The 25,566-nt window shown below is 38.7% G+C and overlaps 1 protein-coding gene across 4 annotated transcripts in view; it reads left to right on the plus strand.

Moving 5' to 3' along the window:
* CYRIB (CYFIP related Rac1 interactor B) overlaps window positions 1-25,566 on the plus strand; it is a 71,443-nt gene that overhangs the window by 31,204 nt on the left and 14,673 nt on the right. For 2 of the 4 annotated variants that reach the window (XM_007425366.4, XM_088148963.1), the window contains exons 2-4: window positions 8,452-8,525; window positions 15,440-15,473; window positions 25,212-25,294. In XM_007425366.4, the coding sequence (XP_007425428.1) occupies window positions 25,222-25,294 (73 nt within the window). In that variant the 5' untranslated portion in view covers window positions 8,452-8,525; window positions 15,440-15,473; window positions 25,212-25,221. Of the gene's footprint in view, window positions 1-8,451; window positions 8,526-15,439; window positions 15,474-23,086; window positions 23,106-25,211; window positions 25,295-25,566 lie in introns of those variants that run through there. The other 2 variants (XM_088148965.1, XM_088148966.1) reach the window with 2 other exon arrangements.

Genomic DNA, 25,566 nt, shown 5'->3' on the forward strand with positions numbered 1-25,566 from the left:
AGTTTTGAGTGTTTGGGGCAGGGGTTCAAGTTGGAAACAAGAGTGTTGCAAGCCCAGAACAACTCCATTTTGAGTTCAGAATGTTTCCAAAATGCTTGCAACAGCTCATTTTGCACTCAGAAAGGCAGTTTTACATGCAAAATGGGATGTTTCTTGATGTTTCACACTTGAAATGGTTCCACACCAAATGTTTTGCATACCCCAACTTTCAAATATAGATTTGGATATTGAGATACTATATCTGTAATCTAGTCAAGTGAGTTTGTCATTTTTCCTCTTTGTATTTGATCAATATTTATAGAACATATTCAACCTCATTGTAGCTGTCAGGCTTTGAAACATATATTTTTATAATGACTTTTGTTTTGCCTGCAAAATGTACAACTGGCCCCCTGGGAATCAATCGTTGAATCTTTTGTTCTATGTTTACAGCAGCAGCTTTATATCTTAAGTGCTTCCTTAACAAACTGTTTGGTATGCAAAAATCCCTACTATTAGAGATACTATTTGCAGTAGAAGAGTTCCCATTGCCATAATGAAAGGTGAGAATGCAGAGTATTCAGTATCCTTAAGAATTCCAGGTTATCCTGATACTTAAAGTAGCATTTTTTTTCCTGAGTACACTAATTTTCTTCTACCCAATATCTTTTCAGTTAAGTGGAAGCTAAGAATGCACGAGAGAGAAAAAAAGAATAGCTAGCTTACTTCAAATCCATCTCAATTTGCCATCCATACTGGTGTTCCAATGTATTTTGTTTGTTTCACATTATACTTATACAGAATGAAATTGTGATGCTTTCTACATCCAATACAAAATTATATATTGTCAGGCCTAGCCCAAGGAACTCCAAGAGACAATGCTAATTCAGTTCAGCTATGTTTATTAGCTATAACCTCTAGCAAGAATCTTCCCAGACTAAAACCCCAGTTCCCAAAGTCCTCCAGCCACAACAGTGTGAATTCCTCAGGGAGGTGCCAGTCTCATCCTCTTGATCTTCCCACGCGGTTCTGGCGCGCTAAGAAAATGTTTGTCTCCCTGAGCTCGGCCTTCATAATTCCATTCCATCACATATATATGAGAATCCATCCTTAGCTTTTGCGTGATTTTTTTCCACATGATTACATGAGATTTGTAGCTAACACAAAAACTCCTCAGATGTTTCCGTCCTTCTCCATTCCTAGCTCTTATCTAACAGTGGATTGATGGAAGCCAAGTTGAGAAGCATAAACCCAGTGCACACTATTGATCAATAAAGGTTAGTTTCAACCAGTCTCAGATGTCATCTGATATCCAAGGGATATGCAAGCAACATTCCACATAGGCTTTTGAACATCTAAGGAATCACTTCCTGCAGTACCCATGTTGTCACTCAAAAATCAATTAAGGATAATTTAGAAAGGCATTTGATTTAATACAAAGGTTTGCAATCTGAGGGGAAAAGTGCACAGAACTTAGTGATCGCAGGCATGCATGGACATCAATCTGTAGTATCAACTCTTCCAAGATGTGGACTTAAAGGTCAGTGTATTTTTATGATGTATATCCTGCCCTGGGGGCCTGATTCCTTGGGAACAATCTAGGAGAAAATACTTTGGACACTGAAAATGAAGGCATCTTTAAGAAGACCTCTCCTGAAGGACTGAACAAGTTCATGATTGAGTTGGGTAAACCTTACTCAATAGGCTTTCTGTCATTTGGCATTTTAGAGCTTCAAACCAACTCTATACATGTGTCTGAAAAAGAGCTGGCAACAAAGTAGGTCTCCCAACATTGGCTGGGGTATAACACTCTGAATATCTTGCACTGGTTAACAGATTACAGGTAGCTGCCAAATTTTACCAGTTGAAACTTCTACTTAGTCTTCAAAGGTAGCCTCAGATAGTATGAATTACATAAATTAGGTTGTGATCTAATAGAAAAAATTTGCCAGGCTTGACCAATTTGGGAATGCTCACAACTAGTGTAATAGCATAATTATAGAAACTCATTTAATACTGCCATCACCTGGGAATCCAGACTCAGCTGAAAGTCAGCTGTGAATTTCTTGATGTTTCTCTTTATTATGCAGAACCACACCTGTTCTGATAACTCTGTGACTCAGTTCATACATTTACACTAAAACATAAGCTTAGGGCTTGGTATGATGTCTGAATCTAGCACATTGTAGTTTGCTTAACAAACCAAGATGAGCATTATTGTGGCTTGGAACTGTTCGCTATAGTTCTGAGTCCAGCCAATCAGTGAGAAAGATTTAAGCATCTTTATGTATAGAGATACTTCTGTAATGTACATAGTGTGGGACTGAGTAAATTCTTTTGATCCAAGCACAACTTTCCAAAAGTAGATGAGACAAGGACCCAAATGGGCTTAATTTGTGGACATGGGTTTGTTTGTTTTACTAAGAGGGGGAGGCATCACAGGTAGCCTTGGTTTGTACAAGGCTTATGGAACACATTTGCCCCTTAAAATCAATGTAATGTCACAAAAAAGGAAAGAAAAACAGATTGGATTTTTACCACTCCTCACTCAGAGGGCCACAGAAGTATTACTAGTAGCCACTGAAGAAGTACTGGTTGTGTAACTTTTTTTTTAATTTACGAGAAATTCTACCTTGGTGATTTTGGTTTATTCGATAGATGATCAGTGTAAAAAACTGCAGATCTTAACGTTCTTTTAATTGGGTTGCCTCAGGCATTGTCTTTGATTTTCAGAGAAAGCAGGATTAATTTTGAAAGCTCTTTCTCATTTTGCTGTCTCTTTGTTTTCTGGTTGAATTGGCCAAGGCTGCATTCTACTGATGAAGCATTTTTAGCACACCTATAAAAGCTTGATGCTGACTCAGTATGTGAGGTAGAGGACAGATGCTTACACTTACGTGCCAAAAAAATAATTGAGCTGGTTTACAGTTTGAAAGTACAGCAGGACTGCACATAATGTTTTCGGCTATTTGAGAGTTACTTTCCTTGGCGCTTCTAAAGAGCTGAAAGTAGGCACTTGCAGAGTATTCATTTTATTCACAAAATATCTATTTAGGTTTTGAAAAATATATTTATAGCATTTTTGTTTTTTCCTACAAATTCCCTACAAATTATAATGTATCATTAATCCTGCTTTTGCCACCACCTATCCAGCCCCTGTTATACATAAGATACCTCCCTTTACCTCCTGTTTGCCACAGTGCAATGAAAGGACACATGCATCTTCTGATTGCTGACGTCAGAAGTAACTGGAGCATGGGAAGCATGTAGTCTTCTTTTTCACATTAATTTTAGTCCAATATCCATAGTAAAGCAATACATTTACTAGGGTCTACCAAAATGGCATCATTGACCCCCCAGTCCCCTTTGTGATTAATAACAAGCCATTGTTATTTTCCATGACATCAATATCACTTATGATCAACTATTTATTTTCAAAATCTATGGACCCCACCCCAGACTCTAAGCAACGTACAAGTCTAATGCGTTCAGTCTACAATTTCCATCTTCAGACTGATGTTAAATTGCTGGCCTTGTGTCTGAAACATCTGATCTCACTATTGAATGTTAGTGACTTTTTCTCATTTCCTATTATTTGTAACATTCTGCCTGATGAAGATTTCTGCAGGAGTTTTTAATTGGTCTTAGTAAGGGTATCAAGAGCCAGTTTGGTGTAGTGGTTATGGCATCAGGCTAGAAACTGGAGACTGAGCTCTAGTCCCACATAATAATAATATAATAATATTACACAATATGAATGTTAGATTTTTTTTCCTGATAGATAAATGTATCTGTAATTGTGTTTTATATTCATTTCTTGGTCCTGTAAAGATGATAATTTATCTCAGCTTCTGAATGGGTAAGTATTAACCAAACATGCACTCATTTACCGTACTTTGAGAACACTCATTATTCAAGTGATTGTGAAGTGAAGTGGTCATGATTTCCACTTCCCTCCCCACTTTCCGTGTACAGAGAATTTGGGGGAGTAAAGAATGTGAGTAAAGAATCTATTGATAATGAGTACCATCAGAGATAATTAAATTTGCTGGGTCCTGGATGTTTGTATTGCTTTTTCTTCAACACACTAAAAGTGTTTCTAGGAAACTTTCTCTCCAGGTATTTCAGCAATAGAACTTCATGATTTTTTAGATGATTTAGATATGGTTCGCAAAAACTCAACTTCTTAATGAGGATGTAAAGTGAAATTAATTGGGGGGTCATGGTGGTATTCTTTTTTTGCAGATATATGCATTCATTGTTAACACACACTTGCAATACCATCCTAATGTTTGCCATACTCTGCATTTGTTCTTTGTCCCTTAATTAGTAACTTATATCAAGAATCAGTGTAATGGCTATTTTAATATTACTGGTATTCCTTGTTTAGTGACTGCCTCATTTAGCGACTGTTTGCAGTTACAACAGTGATGAAAAAATAACTTTACAACCAGTCCTCGGATTTATGACCTTTGCAGGTCTGTAAAGCAAAGGAAAACTGAAGTAAGATCATAATAAGCACAGTTGTGATTTCACTTAGTGACCACCTTGGTTAACGACCAAGTTGCCAGTCTCAGTTGTGGTTGCTAAATGAGGGCAACCTGTATGTGAACATTTATCTTTGTGCTTTAATTGTTAAGCAAATAATTTTGAACAAACGGAAAGGCAATATAGAAATACCGTAAATAAATACTTTTAATACTGCTCCTAGTAGTAATTAGCTATGAGTACAGGGTGAATCCAAGCTGAATTTGTTATTCTAAGAGCTTAGTGCCAGACAGTGAAAGTTCTACCCAAAGTTCAGCTGTTAAAAACTTCAGCAAACACAGATAATGTTCTCAAAAGGATTAGGCTGTCAGTTGTAAGAATGTTTGTCATTTAGTAGCCAGCAGCTATTTCGTAATTAGCTATTCAACAGATAACTACTACTCTTTGCATTCTGTATCCTGCTGACCTCATGGTTACCACCTCCCCATAGACTTCTCTGGTGTACATCAGTGCTGCATTCAAAAAGGTCAAAGCTGAAAACAAAACATGGCATGCTGAAAGTTCTGTCATGCCAGCTCAGATTGCCTGTGGTTTAACAGACCAAAACTCAAGCTGGTTTTGTTTCATAGAAACAAAAACTTGAAACCATTTAATGTGTTTTCTGTCATGGGAAACAGTGTAAGCTTCTTGCTCCATTCTTTTCACCCAGAAGCAGGAAGCTAAATAGGTCAACATAGGTACTAGGTAAATAAGTATCTCATGCTTAGTACTACAACAAAGAAAAATGGAAAGCAATTTGCCTCCTCCTCCTCTGCCTTTCTTGAATTAACTATACCCAGTATAAATCTCCTTTGCCCTGGAGGTATGCTAATTGAAGGGAATGTGAGGAGAGATTACTAGTAGGCTGGCTCTGTATTTTTGATCTCTCAAGCACAACAATCCTTTCAAATTAATTACCTCCTCCAAGGCAAAAGGATATCTTGATAGAAAATAAATCCCAGCCTGTCCATTAAGGGATTACTTTAAAATTAACTCTCTGGGTCAGAGATTGGGGCTGAACAACATCCTTGGCTATGTGTGAAAGTAGGTAAGTCATGGCAGTTGGTTGAGGAAGGTTGGGGAGCCATGGGGGATTCCTGATAGATGAATCCCAGTGCAACTTAGATGGGTCTAGAATGGGTTTGCCCCTCTTACCTTCCTTAACTTCACTCAAGTAATGCAGGACATGGTATTCTGCACTGTTGGCTGAACCAGCAAACAGGACCTCTCTTTTTCCTGGCAGTGCAGCAACTCTGCTGCCCCAGATTGAGTTGGTGTGCTTGGGCTGTCAGAGAATTCCATGCTGGAATTTGGACCCTAAATGTTGCTGGGAGGGAATATTTATTTGCTCAGTGCCTCAAGATCCTTCTCCTACCTCTGGCCTAATCTCCTCTCTTCTACCTGGGCCAGTTTTGCAATCAGGAGGTCTCCATTGGAGGGATATTGTTAGCATGGATGATTATCCCCTTCAGCCTTGGGTCAAAGTGGCCGATGAGCCCAAATGCTTGTTTGGAACTCAAAGGCTTCAGTTGCTGCATAACTCCACTGTGAAGTCAGGTTGCCTGGTCATGGAGCCCTGCTTTTTCTGGAGTATCTTTGCACTTAAAAGGTTCATCATGGAAAGAACAACTCAAGGGCAGAAACTGCCTTGGCCCTAAATGTCCTCTCCCAGGAGTTGTGGGGACACACGATTAGGTGCTTTGTCCTGCGGAGTCACCCACTGTTCAAGCAGTCCCTTGAACAGTAGGTGGGTGGAATTCCACCAGGTGGGGACACTCTAAAGAAACAGATTTTGGGGTAGACGGAGCTCATCCTGGTGCCAGTCTAGAATCTTACCACATTCACATTCTGATAGAAACAACCAGTGATCTGTGAACTGTTTTGCATATCCCTAGTGCATGTAAGTTCTTTTCTCAGGATAATATCCCATGCAGCTGGCAAAATGGTCACAAATTCCTGAAAGCTTATGTCATAATAAAGTCCACAACAACAGACTTAACAGTGTCAGACTTAACTGGTAAAAACAGGGTCTAATTGATCTTTCCACTTGACATGGTTGCTACTTTTCATCTGGATGGATTGCTAACAACTTTAGCTGAGTAACGCAGTTGCATGGCTATTATTCATAGAGTGTATCACTACCCCAGCCATTGCTGACTTGGATAATACCCATGTGTTCCAGTCATTCAAACATTGCTGGAATAGTGTGGGATTCAGTTACCAACAAATGGCAACCACTTGGTTCTTGTAGCACAGGGTGGGGAATACCAGTCCCTCCAGAAATTGGTAAACTCCAACCAACTGCACTGGCCATGCTGGTGGGGGCTGGTAAAAGTTGCAGTTAAGTTGCAGTTAAGTAGGATCTGGAGTGCTGCCTGTTACCTGTCCCTTGTAGAAATGACACTGAGAATTGAGTCTTACAACTCTAAAACTGGGAGATTCTGCAATGAAATGCTGCATTACAAAGTAATGTATCAGAACTTTTGGGGAGAATAGATTTCCATTATGTTGTCCTTTAAGTGAGAAAACATATTTAAACGTCCTTTAAAAAAACACAGTTAATTAGATTCATGGAGGATTAGCAAATGCAGCAATCATATTAACATGCCAATGTGTTGAATGTATTTTCTCTATCATGATTTGTTTTGGAGAGCTCTTGGGGGCAGCCAGCTTGTCACTTTTTCTGATGAGTGTTTGAATAGATTTAATATTTCCCAAACTGAACCAATTCCAGATGTGTGAACTTCCAGAATTTTTACCAATGGCCATGTTAGCTGGAGAATTGTGGGAGTTGAAGTCTATATATCTGGGAGTTGCCCAGTTTGAGAACCACAGAACTAAGATGGTCATTACTGCAGGCAGAGAGTTGGGCTGTTCTAGCATGTGTCACTTTTAGGCAAGGTTGGCATTCTAGGAACTGATGAATTACAAACCCCAGGACCTCTTACCATGATTCCTAGGAATGACGGGTATTGTAGATCAGCAGCTTTCAGAATGTGGTTAGTAGCCTCACCCAGCTCTTAAGCTTAGGCATTGGGCAGTGCATGCTTTAAGTATTTTATTAAGCGGCTGCCTTAAATGTATCGTACTGGCAGTAGAGGCAACATGGCAGAAGATACAGGTTTCCCATTCATATAGCAATTCCCTGGCATCCTCTACTATAAATTTAAGGTAAGTTTATACTGTTGTTTTTTTCCTTAAGGATCCAGTTTTCTTTTCTTTACTTTTTCCTTGACTCTTGGTTAATGTTTTTATGCATTTATCATGGTCGATTGGCAAAGCCTATAGTAGAGGAAGAAGTAGGACTTGTGAAATTATGTATCGTACTGTGTGGATCAGTTGTCTTAAATCTGTGCTTTTAGGTGTGGTTGGATTACACAATTATCATTCTGAAAATAGCTTTCATGAAAAATTGGAATAGGAGACAGCTACAGTGACAATGAATGATATTGTTTAGATAAGTTCACTTTCCTTCCTGAGAAGCATTCAAGTTCAGTGAACTTGTGTGAATCTATTCCACCTTCCTTCTCTAATGAGGAAGTAGTCCTTCTGTCTGTGACAAAAAGAGGTAGCAGAAAAGGAGTGATTATGACAGTAGTCAAATACATAAACTCTTAGGAGTAGAATATGGAGCAGGGTCATATTATCTTCAGGATTTTGAAACTAAACAGAATAGGCAAAATATTATCTGATGTAAATCTCTTGAAGGTTAATAATTTCTTGTCTGTTGCAGTACAAAATTAAGATTACTGTACTTCACTGAATATGCTCAGTACCTACCAACCAGTTGTGGGAATTTTACTATATAGGTCTGCATGTAGGTCTGGAACTGTTGACCTGAAGATTACTGATATCACTGCTAAATTTGTTCCTGAATTTAACACCAGAGAAGTCTTTAGCTGAATAGTTTTAGTGTTATTGTGTTTTGTTTTTTCATATTTTCAGGCTTCATACAAAAGCTGGTACATCTTCCGTGGAAGGAGTAAGCGTCTACAGAAGTTTCAAGACATAGTTACCTGGTAAGTATTTTTAAGGTGTTCATATCAATAACAAAAAAAAATCCATCCATCCATGCGAAAGACATCAAATACTGATCAAAGCTATGGATTATACCTGCTGCAGACTTTCAGTCCATTTATAGGCAGGATTGTTGTTTTTGGAGGAGAAAAAAAAAGTTCAGGCTAGACCAACTCTAAAACTGTATTTCCCTTGTGTAGATCTTACCAACAAGCTTCTTCCAACTTATCTCCTTGCTTCATTCCATGTTGCAATTCTTTGTTGAGAAGAATGTATGATTAAATTAGGGTTGATTGGCCATGTATGCCTTCTTTTTATTTTAATTATAGTTTAATTATTGGAATAATGGTTGCATTCTGTTCTAGCTTAGGAGTATTGGATAACTAGCTCTTCCTTGAGAACAATTCTGATATATGAATGCCTGTTTATAATGCAAACCAAATGCAGTGTTGTTACTTAATGTGCACCTGAGCATATTTCAGGAAGCGAACATCCCAAAAGTTGAGTAGAATATTACTTTCACTCTGGGAGACATACAGGATATAGTAGATTTTTTTTCCCGCAGGTAAAGCAGCTACGGCAGTGCAAGATCCACTGACTGCAGATGTCTCAAGTCCTTTGAATGTCCATTTCCCCTCTGTCTCATTGTTGTGGCAAACAACTGGAGTCAGAAATCACAGCACAGAATTGGCTGTATTACATTATTACATTTCCCCCCCCTTCCTATTATTTTTCCTCCAAGTGCAGGTCCACTTTTTTTTTTCCAGTCAACCAAATGTTGATCTGTTGGTTGGGACAGGAATTGACTGACCAGCTTGTCGCCTGAGCCTGATGTCATGGGCTAAGAGAGAGGGACTGGCTCAAAGTCACCCAGCCGGCTTTCAGGCCTAAGACAGGACTACAACTCCCGGTCTCTAGCCTGGAGCCTTAACCACTAGACCAAACTGGCTCTCTATTACATTATTACATCTGGAAAAGAAATCTAAGGTTTATGTTGCCCCTGGAAATTTGCCTTAAAGGGTAATTTTCAGCTCTGCTAGTTTGGTTTGCAGAAAGAGGAAACATCTGCAAAGGGAAGAGAATAAGTACTTGTAAGATTTGCTCCAACAATTCTTATCTATGGCTTAGTGTTTTATGTGAAGCAGACCCCAAATAGGCTTGTTTGGCTGTGGTAGGTTAAGACTGCCTCTTGTCAGTGACGCATCTGTAGAATGGAAGAGCTCTTCCAGGACATCGAAGTAGCCGCTCTCACTGGGAGTCAGGTGATGTAAAAGATAGACAGCTGAGGATATGCATGCTAGTTCTTGCCTTGTAAATAAACCGGGGAGGGGGGGGGATGTGTGTCTTTTTTTGACCAAACCTACCTTTGGGTTGCTTCATGTAAAACTCGGGGATTGGAGCTGTGGGAACAAGACTTACATTTACTCAGTTCTCTACTCTCACAACTGTTTCGTCTTTCTGGAAACTACTTGCTCTCAAGTGATCCTGTTGAAAATGACCATTTAAAAGCAAGTTGCCCATGGAGTGAAAGCCACTGTTTTGGTTTCTTTAATGGAATTTATTTATTTACTGGTCTTACAGGCAGCTTAAATGGCTAGCGTCTGAGTAGCAGACATATCTGACATCTGTAAATCAGATTAAAAACATAATTGTATAAATAAAAATCTTTAAACATTCTGGGTAGCTGGGTTTGCTTTGGTTATTGTCTAGTTTATGCCATCTTTTGTCCTTTGTTTTTATTTTATTCTGTGGTTTTTTTAAATCTGTGAACAGCCACTCTCACTGGGAGTCAGGTAATGTAAAAATTCAGTAAATAAATAAAATGAACATGTATCAACAGGAATAAACATCAAGAACATCATTTAAGTTACTAAAAACCAAAATCCAGTACCAGAGTGAGCAATAACCCATCCCCAATTCTTAGAGTTGACACACTTTTCTAGATGATTTGCAAATTAGGAGGGTTTTTTTTGCTGAAGCAGAATTAATGGAGGCAGAATTATGGTAATGACGGAGAGTAAGAAATGTTCAGTTTGCAGTGGACTTCCCATAGTCATGGCCACTGGGACATCTGTATTAGTAGAAAACCTGCAGTTCCCTCCCTCCAGTCTGGCCATAGAAGAAAGAGGAGTGTTTCATCCTTTCCCTCAGTCTACTGACATGTCTGCATGTGGTTCCTAGTTGCTTACTGGGTACCAGAAGACTTTGGCAATTGAGCAGTGTAGGAACCACGGTAAATAATACTTACCCTACTTATTTTTAAACATTGTTATAACATACAGGTGAAACTTGAAAAATTAGAATATCGTGCAAATGTTCATTTATGTCAGTAAGGCAACTCAAAAGGTGAAACCAATATATGAGATAGACGCATTACATGCAAAGCGAGATATGTCAAGCCTTACTTTGGTATAATTGTGATGATTATGGTGTACAGCTTATGAAAACCCCAAATTCACAATCTCAGAAAATTAGAATAGTGTGAAAAGGTTCAATATTCTAGGCTCAAAGTGTCCCACTCTAATCAGCTAATGAACTAATGAAGTTTCCACAGTCTGTGTTGATTTGGGGAGCCATGTCATCTGCTGGTGTTGGTCCACTGTGCTTCATTAAGTCCATGGTCAACACAGCCGTCTACCAGGAGATATTGGAGCACTTCATGCTTCCTTCCACAGACGAGCTTTGTGGGGATGCTGACTTCATTTTCCAGCAGGACTTGGCACCTGCCCACACTGCCAAAAGTACCAAAACCTGGTTCAGTGACCATGGGATTACTGTGCTTGATTGGCCAGCAAACTCGCCTGACCTGAACCCCATAGAGAATCTATGGGGCATTGCCAAGAGAAAGATGAGGGACATGAGACCGAACAATGCAGCGGAGCTGAAGGCCGCTATTGAAGCATCCTGGTCTTCCATAACACCTCAGCAGTGCCACAGGCTGATAGCATCCATGCCACGCCGCATTGCGGCAGTCATTGCTACACAAGGGGCCCAAACCAAGTACTGAGTACATATGCATGCTTATACTTTGCAGAGGTCCGATATTGTTCTATTTCCAATCCTTGTGTTATTGATGTCATGCAATATTCTAATTTTCTGAGATTGTGAATTTGGGGTTTTCATAAGCTTACGCCATAATCATCACAATTATACCAAAGTAAGGCTTGACATATCTCACTTTGCATGTAATGCGTCTATCTCATATATTGGTTTCACCTTTTGAGTTGCCTTACTGACATAAATGAACATTTGCACGATATTCTAATTTTTCGAGTTTCACCTGTATGTGAGCAGTATGAGACCCCAAGGCCACATGCAGCCTACAACCTCCTTTTTGCAGGCCCAGAAGATACTTGTAACCAAAGTTGTTGAAAAATAATGGTATAGTTTCCTGCCATTCTGAGGAGGGAGCCACTCAGAAACTCTGATGTCAGTCCTGGAATTGGCTTAATATAGTTCAAGAAATAAAGAGGAACTTCAAAACTCCTCTCACAAACTGCCATAAAATCTTATTTCCACCCACTTGACATCATCAAACCACCCACTGTGCCCTCCAGCCACACAAAGATGTTAAATATGGCTCTTTGTCATCAAAAGCTGGCCCAGCCCTGCACTTCAGATGGAATTATATGGATGCTGCTGCCAATATCTGCCCCGCTACCATAGGCAAGGAACAGATCCACCACCAATTTCTGGATCAAAAGTCAGCAGATGGAAACAGCCCTATAAATAGATTCCTGTCCTTGCATTTGGGAGCTGCTCTCTATAGGTGGTCTTCCGGGTATAGAATTTTTAATGTTCTCATACAATGAATTATCTTATATGAAAATCTATTACATAGTTTTGAAGAAATCAATTTGGGACATTAAACCTGGGTAGCAATATGCGAATGGATTTTGTGTCCGAAGTAAGGAGAAAATATTAGAAAAAATTAGTACCAGAAGGCTTTGGGGAAAAATATTTTTCTGATTTTTTTTCTTGGACTTTCACATCTTTGTGTATCAGGCATGTACTGAGTTGAAGGCTGGACTAATTAATACAGTATTTTTATAGGCTAGTAAACTTTTTGATTTATTTTCCATGTTGGAGAAAGTTCACTTCTCCAAAAAGCATGGGTTTCCAAAATATATTTTCTGATTGTCTGTAGGGGTGTTGTTATTTATTTATTTACTTACTTATTTATTTACTTACTTACTTACATAGGTACAATGAAGGGATTCTATTATAAGGGTTTAACAATGATGTAGCAGAATGTGATTTAATATTTAATGCAGCTGTTCTGCATTAAAATAAAAATGTGAATATTTGGGTATATATGATGTGTGCATATTGGTTGGTGGTTTTCAAATTCATAAAGGGTTTCTAATTGGGCCCCCAGCTCTATAGGGTAGGGAAATATGATGGTGTGTGCAGTTTTGTTTACTGTGTGTTCACTTATCTGTGGCAAAGCAGATGTTGCCTTGTAAATGACTTTTAAGTTAAAACTGAGCAAGCTAAAATGAGCCATCCTAGATACCTAAGTGTGCAGTTAACAAATTTTAGTTAATTGGGACTATAATTCACACTGAGGCAGCTTGAAGGCTCAGCAACATTGGTGTCATCCACTGATTCTCATGAGGGCAAGGGACTGTCAAGTGGCTCTTATTTCCACCATTCTCCACCTGCAAGTAGCAATGGAGATATTAACTGAATTCTTGCTTGGTACATTGCAGTTCCTTCTGTTTACTTTTCTGTTTGGATTCTTAAGTGCCTTGAAATGAACTGAGATGCATAAAAAGGGGGGGAAAGCCTCTCTAGTACCTCTTCACTTTGAGATAGAAGAGGTTAAACAATCTGAGGCCAAACGGAAAGCTTCTGTGCCCAGTATTTAGCTCAGAAGGCAAGTTCCCCCACAAAAACAATCCCATGGAGTAGAGAGTAGCTGGGTAGCTGGCGTAATGTCACTCAGTGAGCTTCCATGGCTGAGGTTGGACTTGAAGCAGCATGTTCCTAGGCCTACACCACCATTCATCTTGCTTGCATGAGTAAGATGCAAGGAGCAGTAACCCTCGTATTTTGCTCCAACCCCAAATTTGCACCCTCCCTCTCATCCCCACTGTGTTGTTCTCCATAACCTCTGAAGTGTGGTGGAGGGAGGCAAACAAAAGTCCATTGTGTCAGAAGAATGTCATCAAGAAGTCTCAAGGCTGAGAATCCTGCACTGGGAAATTGAAGAAGGCCATATCCCTGGTCATTGGCTACGATTGGTATTGGAGTTATAGCTATATCTGGATGACTATAAGGCAGGCTGCTTGGAGTCATCAAGTCCAGGCAGCTCTTTCAACTTTTAAGCAAAATGCGTTTGCAAAAGGTGTCATGGCCGAGCTTTCATTAACATCATGGTCAGTGATATCAAAGCCACCTAGATAATCATTCAGGATGGTCCATCCATCAAGATAACCATGGTTTTTCCAGTGTCAGCGTCAGACCTGAAATTGCATTAGGTATAGAACCAGATAAGCTCAGCTTGATTGTACATTTTGCCGAGGAAGACTACTGGACAATAGATGGTTCATCCTGATATCTTCAAGTAAAGTTTCTTAAGGCAGGTAGGACAGCATCTCTTTCAAGGCAGCTGAAATAATCTCTTATTGGGGCCACCTCATCACTCTCTTTCTTGTTAGACACGTGAACTAAGACGTAAGGATTTGAGCAAAGGTGATCTAATACAGGTCCTAAACTTAAATAGTAAATTGGAACTAAAATTTGGTGTGTGTGTGTGTGTGTGTTTAAAAAATTGAGAATGGAAACGTAAGGCCTTTAAAAGCATTTAAGGATTTTTAACGCGCCAGTTAATATATAACAATATTTCCGATTGGATTAAAGAAACATTCAGTGATTTTTAGAGCACTTCCTTAAGCCTTAGTGTTTGGCATACTTAATTATTGCTCCAGTATTCTTTCTCGTGTTGATACAGTGCAACTACTGAGGGAAAATTTCTGTTTTGTCATGAAATAGGTATGAAGGGCCAACTAGCAGATTTCAGCCTAAGTTCCCTTGCAGGATAGATAGTGAGATCATAAGCCATATGGTAGCTTACTTCCGAAATCCATAGCTTACTGTGTAATGTTCCAGTTGCATGTACAGATGGTTTGTCTATAATCCACTATTGGTATTCATCAATTCTCCCAGACATACGCTACCCCTATGGTTCTTCATCTAATATCTGTTCGATCATGTGCAATATCACCAGGTGCTTAGAACTTCCGTATAATAAATAGTTAACTTGGTATGTTACAGGCTGACATACACGTCTAAATCATATTTTTCCACCTTCCTCCCATTTAAAATCTCCATGGTGTAGCGCACCAAACTTGAACTGTATGAAAAATAGTAGGTGCGCTAAATGCCAGAAAGACCTCTGTCATTTTGCAGACGGTGAGATTGGGGAAGGAGAGGAAATGACTTAGCCTTTATTTGCATCCTTATTTCATATGCTGGTTTCACATCCTAGTATGTGGCCAAACGTTGATGGTGTTGGCATGAAGACATTCTGCTTAAGCTTGGTAATTGCACGATTAGATTTTATCAGAATGCATTGCGAATAAGCATTTTGCTGGCTGATAAACACTATAACGTATCCATCCCTCCACAGCCAAATTAGTGTTCTTTTGAGAAAAGAAATCTCCAAAAATCCAATCTCTTTTTTTAATATTTTGACTGTATGTATGATTATGTGGAATTTTGATAGCTATATAAAGAATGTGCTAATATTTGATACCTAGAATTTGCTGTTAGCTTCTGCTAGACTCCAGTGTATTCATTAAATGTGCTTGGGTGTGGCTAAAATATATATTCTGTTGGGGGGGGGGGAATGAAGTGTTAGCTGAAAACTGACTAGACGTGGTTTCATTTCCTCTTCTTTTTATATTTTTAGATTGGGAACAAAAACAGAGCAGCACTGGCTGAAGGTGAGAATGTTGTTTTATTATAGATGCCTGTTGCACCCGTGCACGAGCACATTGGTTCTTCATTTCATTTTTCCAATGAGCCTTATTACCTAAACCAGTGTTGTCCAAACTTGGCCACTTTAAGATGAGTGGACTTCAACTCCCAGAATTCCCCAGCCAGCATGGCTGGCTGGGGAATTTTGGGAGTTGAAGTCCACTCATCTTAAAGTGGCCAAGTTTGGACAACACTGACCTAAACACTAAATTTGGTTTGGGGTGGTATCTGGAAGTTGATTTTAGAGCAGTTAATAATGAAAGATTGCTCTTTCTTCCACGTGAAACATAATGCAACCTTATTGCATAAGAACATGTCTTCCATTTTTAACATGCTATTTTCTCTTTAGATGGCTTCCACTGTAGCTCTTACCACACAGTAATAAACTCTCCAGAACACTAAATATTTAGTTGTTTATGGTAATGTGTTTTTAAAAAGCAAAAAATTGTGATCATAGCAAAAAAACAAATATGATTTCTTACAAATATTAGGAATTGCTGCAAGTCCTATTTGCCTAAAAGCAATACGGCTTAAGTTTACATTTATCATACAGTTGACAATCAGAAGCTAAATGCAGTCAGTGAAGTGGGAATAATACAAAGTATGCCATAGGTGTAGCTAGTCAGTTTTGGATTCTGTTAGAGAACATTGGAAGTCACCAAAAAATAGATTTTGACTATACTGTATTTTTAAACCTCTCTAAATAAAACTCCTGCCTATTATCTATAAGGTTCTTGCTTTGTGTTTTACTTGAATTGCTTTTGTTGCTATAAATATTGGAAAAACAGTCATGTTTTATTCACTGTGAAGAGAACTGACACTGAAATGATTGCCTTTAATATCTTTTCAGATAGACCTATTAATGAATATATTTTATCCATAGTCATTAGCTCCTATTATGGGGTTCTTGCACCAATCTAAAGCAGCATACTTAAAATTTGCCACTAGATGTCAGCAGTAGAAAAGAGAATAAGAAAGGATGTGGCACAAGGTACAAAAATGACTCAAAAGATTTATTTTACCTTACATTTGACACCCACGTTTGTTCAGCTATTCCTATTGCATTCCTTTCAACCATGTATATGTCTGGAACTTACTACCTAAACAGTATTTCTCGCAGTACTTTATTTACTTTGATTTTAGGAAGAGACAATAGTGTCTATTTTTCCATTTTTAACCCTTTTGAATTATTTGGGGGGGGGGTAGGAGTTTGTGTTCTAAATATATTAGTATATGAAATTATATTACAATATTGATAGTTACACTTCCCTGTAGCAAAGAACTAAGAGCTCTGAACCTAAAGGTCTATGGAAAAAAGTATTGAGGGTCTCCGCTGATCAGGACATAGTGGTGGAAGGCATTCGGCAAATTCATCTTCTAGAGCAGGCAGTGGGCTGGTCATGCTTGGTTTGGGAATTCATATCTCTGCGGGGTATGTTGCAAAGTGTCTTCAGCACTGGTGGCTTGTTCTCTCTGTGCGTGTGTGTTTGCGTTTTAAATACAATGACGAACTTCTTCAAGGGACTGTTGTACATTGCAGGGTGGCAGCCAGGTTTTCATGTGCAGTTCACGAAGAGAAGCTGGAACTGCTTGCATGTGTTAGTGATTGGTTATTAGTTTCAAAAGCTGAGGGAAAAGGAAGTGCATCGGTTTTTGCACCATCTCTGTAATACTCCCCAAACATTAAGTATTACTTTTAAACGTTTAAAGAAGTATTAAAAGCATGAAGGTTCTTTAGGGGGTTGAGCTGTTTATCTCAGTTTGTTTCTTCCAAAATGCTCAATACATTTTACAGTCCTGGATTTTACCCTCTAAGAAACCTGATGCAACTGGCAGACCTTTTCTGCCGTTAGAGAGCTTTGATGATCATTGCCGAAGACTGTTGTTCGGATGGCAGGTGGTCCCTGATGGAAGCATGGCAGTTTTGCCTGCTTTTCTCAGATAGACTAATGGAGGCAGTGGCTGGCTGAGAATTCAGGGACGTGGTTTTATTCTTAGCAACAGTTCTTCTAGACACTGGGATAACTCAGTTTTGAAAACTGCATATATATACATACATACATACATGTGTGTGTGTAAATAAATAAATAAATAAATTTTGGAAGTCATGAGTAAGCAGGAGCATTGATCTTCAGATCAACTTATTAATCAAGAAACTCATCTGAGTTTCTGCAGAAAGTCTGGAAGTAAGCAAACATGGTTGGAAATGGTGCAGTTTTCATTCTCCTGCATTGTCCTTATCCTGGGATCAATTGCTTCACCTCCCCTGCCTTGTTCTATAAATGAATAGGGCAGAGAGTCATAAAGTTTGGCCTTGAGACAGTGTCCCATGGTGTGCAGAATTGAGTTTTTATAGCTTAATCTAGGACTAGATATTATCCTTTCATCATTTTGCTGAGATTTCATTTGCTGCTCTTTCAACATTAGAATATGTTCTTCTTGTGCAGTTCTTGACCAAGGCAGGTAAAGATAAAAATACTTAACTTGTTAAAGAGAAAATGTTGCTGAATCCTATTTTCTCACCCCCTCCCCCTTCCCCAATCCAGCAAAAGACTAGCAACTATTTTCTCTTATTTCAATATTTAGATTGAATTTCTTGTCCAGTGTTCCTGCACTGTTCTGTTTGCCATGGAGCCCCTCAAGACTTGGGATTTTGTGATTAAGATATGCATATTCTTTAATCTGTCTATCTAAATATAGATATACAAAGAAGAGAAGGGAAGAAAACTGGACAAAAATAATTCCATTTCACAGTTTGCAATCCAGATTTTTTGCAGAAACTCAGATGTTCTGAACACTTGATTAATAATAAGCTGATCTGAAATATCAATGCTCCTGCTTACCCATGACTTCCAAAAAAATAAAAACATACATTTGCAGTTTTTAAAATTGAGTTATTCCAGTGTCGATAGAACTGTTTCTAAGAATAAAACATCTCTGCCATGGCATCAGAGGACATAACATAAAAACTTTTGGATTGTGCCCACAACATTTTTTTCCGATTGATCACTTGCATTCTTCTAAGAAACTGAAATCAAAATATGTGCCAGTGTTAAAGATGAAAACCAGAAAGTTAACCTCCCTTTCATGTTAGATTTAATTTAGATAGAGAAAATCAAGAGGGCTGTCCTTCTCATATAAAATGTCTTAGTATCTTGTTGATCTGCTTCAAATACCTTAAAGTTATTAACCAAGGAATACCTCTGAGTAAGTATATCAGTCTTGAAGTAATATTGTCTAGTATTCCTGCACTGTTATTTTTCATTCTCATGCAGTCTCTGGAGACTTGGGATTTTCTGCTAGAGAGAGAGAGAGGGAGAGAGAGAGACTTTTCAATAAATTATGGAAATCATGTAGGGCTCATACAAATGGGCTTTGTAGTTATGAAAACACAAAATATATTCTGGCTTTTCTTTTTTTTTTTCTTGTCATCCCTCTTAAGGTAAAAGCTTCAAGTGTGGGACAGTTGTCTTTTTATAAACTGAGAGAAAGCTATACACATTATATCACCTTGTTGTATAAAAGAGGTCATCCTTTTTGCATTGTTAAGATTTTAAGGATGGAAGTGGTAAAAATGGGAGAAAAATATAAAGAAATAGGCACCGAGGATTAGAAAAAAAACATTTTACAATGTTTTACAAATGGTATTCATTTTACCATTTGCTTATTGAAAGCATGATAAAAATATTTAATATACTTTATGTGCAAATTGACTATTTTTTTCTTTGTTACCATGGAGCTTACAAATTTGGCATTAAGAAGCTTATGAACAATAAGAATTTCCTAAATTAAAGGACATATATCACTCAGCATAGTGCAGTCAAGAATTTTATATGTTCAGTAGATTCCCTGCATGTGGCATAACTGATCTTCATAATCAAGGACAATCCTGTACTGATCCAATTCCTAAAATTTAGAAAAAATATTATGCTGCCCTTTTGTTAAAAAAAATACAGATTTGGAAATAAACAAAGAAAAAAGTACTCATAGAAATATCCTCAAAGTGTTCTCTCATCCAATGGAAAGTATGCAATCAGCCACTTCCTTACAGTTTTGATAGAGCACATTCATGGATCCAGTTGAAAGCAACTTAAAAGCTACATGAAATAAAATGGGTTTTAATGTGTGCCATAGTATGTGAAGAGACCTTCATTTTGAAGGACATGGGGGATCTGCATGGAGTAGTTTGCAATTTGCACAGATGGTGAGTGAGAATTACTTGAGCTGTACTGCTAGGTTGGATGCCATTGGTGCATCAAAACACATTTCTGGTTTGTTGTATGCGTTGTTTACCCATTTTTAGAAATTATGGGAACTGACGCATGGTTACTATTGTTTTTTGTGATTTAAACATTTGACAGTCTTTTTCATTCATTTATATTAAATCCTTTCACATTGCACTTCAGCTTAATTATCGTTGTGTATGTGGGTGTGAGAGAGTGAGCAATCTAAGCAGCCCCAGTGTATGATACAAATGCATTAGTTAGTTTTTTAATCTGTTTAATCTAAGTGTTTTGAACTTCATTTGAGAAGAAGGAGAGAGGTATGTACCTGGCTTATAGAAAAGCTACCGTGTTACCTTCAATGTTGGTTCTTCAAGTGAAAAAGTAGAATAGCTTTGCAGTTCATTATTTTGAGCCTGCAAAGAATTATTTATCTTGGGATTTTCTTCCATAAGTATTGAAATTGGAGGGGGGGTATCAGTCATTGAGCCATGTGTTCCATACATCAGTTGGGTACAAAGTAGTTATTAATGCACTCTTATCCCTAAGGGAGTTATCTCTGATTCTTCAGAATTGGTATTACAACTTGTAATTTCAGTGCTGCTTCCTCTGAATTAAATCCAAACTAAAATGTGTCAGATGCATCCAGCATGAAGGCCATGCGTGCAAGTCTTATTTTGAAAATATGCCCCAGCTTTCTGCCTGTCTGATTTTGACATGGCCCCTTGCATCAGACAATCCCATAAGGCTGTAATGGGCCGAGTCTTTGTAATCAAATGCAGCGTTCCGTACGTCTAATTTGGCAAAAGTAGGTCAAGTTTGAAACAGTATTTCCCACTGATTCCTGCAGTCTATTCTATAGGGCCTGGAAGCACAGTTTGCTGATATCTTGGTGTATAATCTGGAACAACCAATGGTATGAATCATATGGTCGTTGGCATTTCAGCCTGTAGTACCTACATCAGACAGCATCTGATAATGAAAATTATTGCCTAAAAATAGACAAAAAAAGGAAAGCATTAAAGTAGATGAATATGTTATCACTTAAAAGAGGAAAATTATTACATTTTTTAACAATCCAGAATAATTAAAATACATAAAGAAGATTGATTACTTGTGGACTATAGCATTCATATGTTTTGCTTTCTGTTGATGAATGTCCATTGCCATGAGCCTACTACACCTGTGCCCCTGGCTCTGCACTTTTGGATGCAATTCAAATTACTGATCATTAGCTATCACACCCTACATTGCTTGGCACGGAAGTACTTATAAGAATGCTTTCTCCAACTGGAACTGACCTGCCCAAGCACCCATCCCTGGAGCAACTGCTGGTGAGCCTCCATGTCTATGAGCTATGGGTAACAGCCTTCCCATAGAAATTAGGTTAGTCCCCACTTTCTTGGCTTTCTGGAAGCTTTTGAAAAGTGAAATATTCCAGAAGACCTGTGATGTGTTAGGATGCCTGGTTCAACTTGATTTAACTGATGTTTATGGGTTTATATTCTATATGTTTTATTCCCACCTTGGATGTTTTAATTTAAAAGCTTGTTTTTGCTACTGTAAGCTACCAAGAGTCTGTTAATTATGGCAGGTGGATGAGAGGAAAAAGACTATCTGTTTAGTTCAACTTTATTATTCCCTCCAATGACATTTAAAAAACCATATAGTTGACTGCAGTTTTTTGTAAGGTTTTATACCTGGGCTAGATGTATATTATAGCCAAATTAATTTATTTGCCTACAAAGTAGAAAGGGTGTCTTCACTAACTTGGCAATTACAAGATCTGTTAAGAATGCAGTTCCTTGGATTCAGCCATGCTGGTTGGGAACTTTGGGAGTTGCAGCTCCTAATTCTCCTAGACAGAACCAAAAAAAAAAAAAAAGTGGGCACCAAATAATTTAAAATTAACCCCAGACATGCAAAATACTGAATTGGTAAGTTCCAGTTCTATGTCCACTTACATGAGCACAACTTACTTGAGGAGAAAGTGTTCTAACAAAACTTTCCCATTGTTGTTCTTTGCTGATTCTCTTGCCCAACACACACACACATACACACGCTCAGATGCTGCTGCAGAGCTTGAAAGGAGGGTGGTGAAGGATGTATTGGAAGAAATCCAGTAAAGGCCAAGACAGGGTGCTTGAAAAAAGGTCTGTTTAAGACCAACTGAGTCCTGTTTATGGAGGGCGAGAGAAGATAACCATCCCGAACTCTTTAAGATCATGGATTAGGAGGTGATGTGGACCATGTATGTGACAGCTAGGAGAACATGGAAAGCTGTAGAACAAATTATAAAGAAGGGCCCAGGAAAGTAGGTTGGAACAGGGAGGCAGTTATTAAGGAAGCACTGGGTGCCCATTTATGAAGGGTTGTGACAGTGGCTGGTAGTAGTGTTCCTGCCCCAATGCTAAGGGAGAGTTCCCCTTCTGTCTAGCCAGGTTGCCTGCTGTGTAGCTCCGTCTCATAGCATGGAGGAAGGCATTGAAGGATTCCAGTTGGCGAAGTGGACGAGTGCAGGGTTGGCAGCTCCCAAGTTGAGGGAGAGAATGGTTAGATGGTGGAAGAAGCATTTTGGGACAGGCCTTATTCACTCATTAGCTGGGAAACTGCAGTGTTCCTTCATGTCCAGTCAGCCCCCAAGTGTAAGATGAGTTTCATGTGGGAATGGGGAGGCTCATCTTCTGCCAGCTGGGATGTGAGGTAGTGGCAATCCTGTTCCAGTTCCCATCCTGAGCAAAAAGGTGGCTGGCTCATCTGTTGGACTCGTTTCTTGCCGGTACCATTTTGCAGGGAGGCTCTGGGGATGGCTCCAAGGCCCTGGAGCAGTGCAGGTTATTACTTCCAATTCAAGCCAATCATATTTTCTTTCAGTTTGAAAAGAGAAGCCCCCCCCCCCTTGCTGTTGGTAAGGAGGGGGAAAGTATGTAAGGCCAATCCAAAGTGTGATGAATTCTCATAGTGACAATTCATGGCTTCCCTTTTTGTTTGAGATGCCAATCCTGTGATACTTGGTACCAGATTCAGCATGCAATCCTTTTTTAAGAGGATGGGGAAACAACCATCTAAAACCTACAGGTGTAGAGTATAGTAGCAGTAATTTGGAGCACTCAGTGTGACGGTCCCTAAGAATCCTAAGTTTATTTCATTAAACTGTGAACATATTTTAAAATCTCTGGATATATAGACAAAAATTCCTAACTCTAGAAGGGCAGCAGCATATGTAAATCTGTTTCAGCGGATTTCATGGGATTTAGTTTGAAATTGTATACTTACTAGACAATGTCAGATGATATAATATCAGAAGTGAATTTAGATTTATCTGTTGTTCCGTTACAGTCCAATCGAACACTTTTTGTACTTGAAGAGTTCAACGTAAGTCTTTCCTTTTAAGTTTTGTTAGCTTGAAACCTCCAAGAGTTGCTTTTATATTAGTAATATACCCTAAAAAGAAATACGGGGGAGCAGTGAGGAAGCAAAAATTCTCTGGTGCACCTTCCTAATGTCATATAGCTCTTAAAGTAACTTCCTGCAATACAGATGCAATACTATAAAACAGCCAGAAGTGGCTGGTCTTCCTTTCAAGGCCAGCTGGAATGATAAAAGCTGAAAAGGCAGAAGGAACTGAAAATTACTGATTTCTCAGTTGAGCTGCTGAAGTCCTGCTTCCGTTGTTACACCTGCTGCAGCCTGAGAGAATGGCTGCTAAAGGATAGCAGGAGGTAACATTCAGTGAAGATGGTTTCTCTGTAGGGCTGATGGGTGGCCATGGTTTCTTCCTTTCTCGTCATTTACATGTGACCAGAGTTAATAATATAGAGAGCTATGTTAGCGTAGAAGTGTGCTAGAAGTGATAGTGTATTGCTCCACTGGGAATTCCCCCCCTTTCCCACATAAATCATATTACATTATGGTTACAGTGGTTACATCATAAGTTGTGAGCACTGGTGGGTAGTTGGTTCAGGGAAAAGGAGTCCTAATGAATTCAAGATTTAATTTTATGTCCTTGTTCCATGATGTTGAAAGATGTTAACTTCTGACAGCAGCTGGCTTATTAAAGACCCAAGTCTGTCTTGACCTATGAGATTATATAAGAAAGCTTCAGAAACTCATCCTTCTGCTTTTTTAACCTTAATGCATGCAGTCTGCCCAAGTGGATGAGTGGGGGGAGGTAAGTTTTCTTCATTCATGCACCAATAATTGCTTTTTCAACAGATGATTTCCTGCACCATCCAAGTTCCACGCCTCTGATTTTCCCAGAATATCATTTGTCTCAACATGATACCTTAAAGCATAGACTTGCCATCTTGTTAAATTGTCAGCATTTAAGATTCTTAGATCTAAAAGGAAGTAGTTCTGGGGTGTCATCCATCTTAATCCATAGCTTTCCCTGTACAACTTGCTGTGAAAAATGAATGTTGTACCTTGTGTGTGTGTGAAGCAAGGTAATTTTAGTAGTGAAATGTACAACTAGCTGCAGAATAGAGACCACAAAAGGCTGCATTGTACTTATACCTCAGTAAGTTATAAATATTTTCTGGGTAGCAGAACACTGTTAAAGGCTAAGCCAATTGGTGTGAATGAGAAGTTGCCATTCAGCTCTTGTTCAGTGCTAAAATGGCTCCAGAGGTTTTACTTTGGAGATGTTATGTTTGTTGCTTTGTTCTGTGTTATTCTCTCTTCTCTGCATAAAGGAAACAGATCTTCTCAGGATGTGTATTAGCTGTAAATATATAAATAATTAAGCAATAATAACCTTGATACCCCCTTCCATGGATATTTCAAGAAAGTACTTTGTGAGGGGATGAAGCTGTATACCTCTAGAAGCCAAATAGGAGAAATGCTAAATATAGAAGAAAAATAATAGTTCTGTAGTTATGATGGGTACCTGACATGATGATACAGACTGGGGAATAAGCAATTTTTCTGCTTTTTGGATGTTCTGGATTACAGTTCCCATCACCTGCTATGGAAGTCATACTCCAAAACATCTGGAGGGCATCAACTTGCTTGCTTCTAATTTAAAGTGTGGAAGATTGATCAGAATTTACTGTTAATCTGATGTAAAACCAGGAAAGGAAAGAGGACCTGGTTGCAGATCTGCCAAATCTATGAGCTGTGGCCAAAGTGAAAGTATCTTTGATCATTGACAAGGGAACTGGATTCAGTGGTTCAAATAGTCCCTTCCAACTCTAGGAATCTATTAAATTTAAGAAGAGCAGTATATGTGTGTTTGGAGAGCTGTGTGGTATGTGGCTTTAGTGAATACTGAATGGGGTTCCTCTGTCTTCCATTTGTGATGGAAGAACCAATTGCCATCTGTAGGATATTGGGAATTTGGAGGTGATAATGTCCACTCTGTTGATCATTGACAGGAAGTTGAAAGCTCCAAGGGTATGTGGATATCAATGCATATGTTTTCCCCGCCTCTTGATTTTTCAGCACTTTCCTAAAGAGAATGTCTTATTTTTGTCTCAACAGGCATCTTAACATGGGGAACCTTCTTAAAGTTTTGACATGCACAGACCTTGAACAGGGACCAAACTTTTTTCTTGATTTTGAAAGTGAGAACTGTTTTTACTTACGTCTCATACACTCTGTGTATTTGTTTTGTGCATAGCTGAAGAAAAACTTTATTCGACAGTGCCTGAATTATAAATGAAGCTCCCTTTTATTGGCTAATTTATATTGGTGTTGCTTCCACAAGGATGGAAACTCTGAGCAGGTGTTGAGAGTAATCATTGAGACAATAATACCTATGTAGGAAAAAAGGGTCCATTAGGTTTGTTAATTACAAGTTATAATATAAAAGATTATATTTACTGCTCTGAAGTTA

The sequence above is a fragment of the Python bivittatus genome, unplaced genomic scaffold (assembly GCF_059951505.1).
Source record: "Python bivittatus isolate LINGU-HERP-01145 unplaced genomic scaffold, Pbiv_v1 ctg000590_np1212, whole genome shotgun sequence".
Taxonomy (NCBI): Eukaryota; Metazoa; Chordata; class Lepidosauria; order Squamata; family Pythonidae; genus Python; species Python bivittatus.